The sequence below is a fragment of the Anarhichas minor genome, unplaced genomic scaffold, assembly GCF_050575085.1.
Source record: "Anarhichas minor isolate MPS153535 unplaced genomic scaffold, ASM5057508v1 ptg000062l, whole genome shotgun sequence".
Lineage (NCBI taxonomy): Eukaryota > Metazoa > Chordata > Actinopteri > Perciformes > Anarhichadidae > Anarhichas > Anarhichas minor.
Window position 1 is genome coordinate 5,022,266 of NW_027466508.1, and position 5,235 is coordinate 5,027,500.

The 5,235-nt window shown below is 47.4% G+C and overlaps 1 protein-coding gene across 2 annotated transcripts in view; it reads right to left on the minus strand.

Annotated features, from left to right (window-relative positions):
* Positions 1 to 644: 644 nt before the first annotated feature.
* Positions 645 to 5,235, minus strand: part of cskl (c-src tyrosine kinase-like) — a 39,250-nt gene continuing 34,659 nt past the window's right edge. For both annotated transcript variants that reach the window (XM_076077657.1, XM_076077658.1), the window contains 8 exons: positions 5,134 to 5,227; positions 4,627 to 4,692; positions 4,417 to 4,516; positions 4,229 to 4,319; positions 3,832 to 3,905; positions 3,011 to 3,206; positions 2,447 to 2,533; positions 645 to 2,086 (listed from right to left, as the gene is read on the minus strand). In XM_076077657.1, coding sequence (XP_075933772.1) covers positions 1,904 to 2,086; positions 2,447 to 2,533; positions 3,011 to 3,206; positions 3,832 to 3,905; positions 4,229 to 4,319; positions 4,417 to 4,516; positions 4,627 to 4,692; positions 5,134 to 5,227 — 891 coding nt within the window. In that variant the 3' untranslated portion in view covers positions 645 to 1,903. The remainder of the gene's footprint in view (positions 2,087 to 2,446; positions 2,534 to 3,010; positions 3,207 to 3,831; positions 3,906 to 4,228; positions 4,320 to 4,416; positions 4,517 to 4,626; positions 4,693 to 5,133; positions 5,228 to 5,235) is intronic.

Consider the following 5,235-nt stretch of genomic DNA (forward strand, 5'->3'; position numbering starts at 1 on the left):
TCATTTGTATATTCCATGTATGTACGTTGAAAGCAATGTGTGAGTCAAATTCCATGTATGTGCCATTAAAGCCGATTCCGACTCTGGCCATGATGAAATCCCTTCATAGTGTCCCCCACGATTAGACATTAGAGACAACATCTACAGTGTGTTTGTGCAAAACAGCATAAAAAACAAAAACAATTCAAAGAAAAAATGTCAAAACAACACGTTTTTTTTCCACAGAACTGTGGATTTCATCCCCTCATCTCGTCCATTGTGAGCACCTTAATAAGGAATCTGTAAATGGCCAGTATAAACAGTGGAAATGATTAGAGTGAGCAAAACGATTCCACTGTATATCAGAGTAGAACTTGGAAAATGTGAACCCACCCTTTAGTATAGTCATCCTAATCTCAAATATTTCATGTTGTAGTTTGAAAAGTGTTCTGAAGATCTCCATTTTGGAACCTGGATGGGCCAGACCCTCTTTCTCAACTATTACCATTACGGCTAAATATTCAACTTCCTGCTGTTGAACATTTCCACCAAGGACTCGCGGGGTTATTTTAAAAAATCCAATACGTCAAACCCTGAGACAGTGTGCCCTCCGATCCTCACACACCCATACACGCTGATACAATGATGCAGGTGTTTCCACGCTGTTCAGATGGAATGATTTATTCATAATCATGGTAGCATAATAAAACGATGAACATTGAAAGCACTGACAGTTGAACCCAAGGCCTCTCACACACAGCATGCACCACCCCGACCCCAGCGTTCACAGAGACACTGAACGTTCCAAACGCCAAGAGAAAGTCCTCCTTTTGTTGTTTTGTATTCTCCGCCCTAGTCAGTTTTTTCCTTGTTCGTTCTTTTTTTTTTTTTTTTTTTTTTTTTTTTGAATCCTTTAAATATATTTTGATATAAAAACGAGCCCACGTATGATGAATCAACCATGTTTGTGAACTGCCTCTCCCCCATCTCCCGTTATTGTCCTGCCCCCCCTCCTCAGTCCTGCAGACTGTATCGGCTAGAGGACAAACATGATACTGGCCCCCTAAATCCTCTCTCTTCCTGTTCACGCTCTCTTCATGGACACGTGGTACAAAAAAAACAAACTCCCAGTCTGATAGGGTGATGATGGAGGTGCAGGAGATGGCACTAAAATAATAAAACGGTTTGTTAACCTCCCTGAAAAAAAATTAAAGCAATAAAAAAAGATCTCTTAAAAAAAGCAATAAAAAAAGAAATATTTCGAACTACAACAGTCCAGTTGAAAGACGTGCTGGAGGGAAGTGTGGAGCTCTGTAGACTGGAGGCACTTTAGCACAGAGCGAAGGCCCCACGCCTGACACCACGCCGAGGGGAGAAAGGGAGAGAGGGAAGGATGGAATGACGAGAGCTGGGCTGAATTCATGCAGAGCAACACGGCGATGCAGAGATCCAGGAATGATGGGGGGGGGGGGGGGGGGGAGAGAAAGAGCACCTGACAAACATGGAGAAAAAAGGGCCAGCCTCCCCTCCAGTTAATGCCATGTTCAGGAGAGGAGGAGGGGGAAAAAAACAAGAGCAAAAAAGGGATCTTCCAGGTGGAGGAGGAAGAGGAACTTGGACCAGGAGAGAGGAGAGAGAGAGAGAGAGAGGCAGTGGCCCGTCGAGAGGAGAGGAAACAGTCTGGCAAAAGCTTTACAACACAAACAGGAAAACGGTCCTTGTGTGGAGGCAGAGGGCGGCCGGCGGGAACGCCTTAGGTCAAAGGTGGGGGGGGGGGGGGGGCGGCACAGTATGGCAGTCCCACAAGTCAGAGGGCTGGGCAGGCAGGAGGAAGATGCTGTGGTCCCTCTTCTTCTTCTTCTTTTCCTCCTCCTCCTCCTACCACCACTGTGTCTCACCCTCCCCCCCCCTCTGTGTCTCCTCTTCACAGGTAGAGCTCCTTGGCTCTGATATGCTGCAGCTTGTCCCTCAGCATGCGGAAGGACGGCCGCACGACAGAGTCCAGGGTCCAGCACTGCTTCATCAGGTCATACACCACGGGCGGGCAGCCGTCCGGGGCGTCCATCTTGTATCCCTTCTCCACCCGGGGCACCACCTCTTTCAGCGGCTGAGAGACGGGGGGGGAGTGAGATAGTTAAACATGTTGACTGATATTCCGCTGCGCCGTGGTATCCCAACCAAAAGGTTAATGAAAAAAACAGACTAAATATTTAGATGCTACAATGCAAAAATATTTAAATTCCTAATAAAGCACACATCGTGTCACATTTGCTCCAGTAGGTCTGATGGCACAAATATTTTTGAGGTCACTTCACTAATCCTGTTCACAAATAACACACACAAGTAAAACACACACAAATAAAACAAACACACACACACACAAGCAATGAAGCCTGCCATCTGCTGGTTTGTAGCTGTATGCCTCGGACCTCGGCGAGCCACACAAATGTGGTGTTCAGGTACTTACAATTCTAGGGTAAGGCACGCGCCCGAAAGAGTAGATCTCCCAAAGCAGGATTCCGTAACTCCAAACGTCTGATTTGGTGGAAAACCTCTGTCGGACAAAAAAGAAAAGAAAAGGGGGGGAGCGTTCATTTACACATCAGACAAATGCATTCAGGTATTTTCTGCTTCCTCGAGCCATAAATGCTCTTGCCTCGTTTGTTTTGGTGCCATTTCAAGAGTTCAAGTGAGGAAACATGAATAGCCTGACAATAAACACAGATGTAACAACTCAGTGTGTTGGAATTCCACATCAGCGTAGGCTCCAAAGAGCATGTGCACATGCAGATTTGAAAGATTAAGGGAAGAAAATGAAGGAAGTTAAACTACTACTGCTATCAAACAAAGTGCCAGGAGCAACATTTTTAGCACTTTGAATGTTAAAGTTAGCAGTGTCAACTTTGGCACCACATTAAAAGACTTAAGAATCGTCCTACTTTAACTCTTTCTAATGCTGGTACTAGATGAAAACAAATGCAGGGAAAGTCACAGCGCATTAGCTCCGGTCCGCCCCCTCGTCCCCTCTCACCTTCTCTCTTATTGCCTCGGGGGAGGTCCACTTGACGGGCAGCTTGCCCGTGTCCTGTATGGAGGACGCCTCCTTGGTGAGGCCGAAGTCGCTGACCTTGGCGATGTTGTCGTCGGACACCAGCACGTTGCGGGCCGCCAGGTCTCTGTGGACGAAGTTGCTGGCCTCCAGGTACTCCATGGCTTCGCACACGTCACTGGGCGACACAGCGAGACAGGAGACATGACGGCTAAGACGATGGCAAACCCACAGGTGTGCGTCCCCTCCCTTAATCTATGTGGACATTTCTGTGGCCTCGCCAGACACATCAAATGACAAATGCAGCTCAAATATAATTAGAATCAGAAAATACTGAAAATCTTGCTTCGTGTTCACGCAGTGAAAGTCTAATCCCCTGCACACGTCTGACAAGGACTCAGTCAAGGGACACGTGGCTCGCACTGAAAATGAATCATGAAGTACTTCCTTGTGGATGCATGGTTTTACGCCTGTGTTGCAGTCATTTTGAGTTGTGCCGGGTTACAGCGTCGGCTAAATGACTGTTAAATAAAAAGAAAGAAAGAAAGACTTTGAGACACTTGACTCGCAGATAAAGCGCCCACTTATCAAGGCGAACACCCTGCGCGATGGTTGCTTGGGTAAACAAAGGCTTCTTTTATGTTCGGCAGTTTGTGAGCGTGACAACGTTCTCTTGAAGCTCCATTTAGATCCCGACAGCTAAAGAGCAGCAGTTTAACTCTCGACCCCCGAGCTGTGCTGATTAAACGTTTGTCTGTTGTACAAATGTAATGAGAACCTGAAGAGAGGTGAAGAGGACTCACAGCGAGAACTTGAGTAAGCAGTCTCCGCCGAGCACAGTCCGTCCTCGGGAGCGCAGGTAGTCCACTAGGCTGCCCTGTGACACAGAGGAGAGGAGGACGTTTTCAGTATGGGGGGGATGATTTGTTCTTATTAATAGTTTATTTAAGTGATTAATAAGAACAGCTTAAAATGTGCTCATCTCTATTCTAGGTTCGGGCGCCAAACTACTTCTTGTCAGGGAGCAGTTGCCAGCGGGAACTCCGGGACGTCACTGCACCCAGCCAAGAAACGGCCCCGTACATAATCCCCCGTAAAACGGCTTCCGCTTCTTTTAGAGGTTAAACCAACCACATACAGTTTTCCCAATGCTGTTTCCCCACACGTATTAAAACATGAAAAAAAACTTGTGCGACAAACCTTGGCCATGTACTCCGTGACGATGTAGAGACTGCCCCTCTCCTCGACTATTACACCTAGCAACTGCACCAGGTTGTTGTGCCTCAGTTGCCTGAGAGCAGAAGCAGAAAACATGTGATGGGAACAATAAATAAAAAAACCTGTGATAGAAAACACCTTTTTACGTATTTATTATCAAGGGACCTTACGTCATGACGGAGGCCTCGGCGATGAAAGCCTGCGCCGTGGCGTCGTTTTTGATGCACTTGACCGCCACCTTGTTCCCTCTGTAGTCTCCTACCATCACATCTGACGAGGACACAGTCGGGGAACACGTTTTAGTACTATATGAGAGGCGACCGTGGCCTCTTGTTACTACGGCTCACATGTATGAAATGAGATGATGCAGAAATCCTCACCTCCGAACTCCCCTTTGCCAATGGTCTGCAGGAGTTTCAGCTCCTTTCTGTTCAAGGCCCAGCCGCCTGCCAAGAGAGGACAGATAACACTTAGCAGGCTTCACAGGCGACAGTCACGCTACAAGTCTAATAGCATTACTGTAAAAAAACAATGTATATATTCATGAATACACCTTCTAGTCAGAGTACTTCTACTCTCTCAATGACGCATCTGTTATTTGGGAAGAGATATGTTGATTTATCCGAACGGTTAGCGTTAAAGAGTTAGCGGGTCAGAAGGGTACATGGCGAGGAACGAAAGAAAGCCAGAGGAAGACTCGGGTTGACCTTGGGAACTCATCCCCAGACACACCAGGATTAATCACCCCTCTGTTGATTAATGCTATCAGGACCCACTGTCTGCACGCTGAGCGCTCGGGAGGTTATCGTGACAGTACGGAAACAACAATGCCAGCGTCCCCTGGGGGGGGGGGGGAGCGGTGTTTAATGAGCTCAGTGTGTCCTTACTCCTGGAGAACTCGTCTTGTGCTGCCACCGTTCCCTCCATCAACTTGGGTTTGATCAGCCGGGTGCAAAGGCCATCGGCGTCTTTGGTGTAGTGCTGGGGAC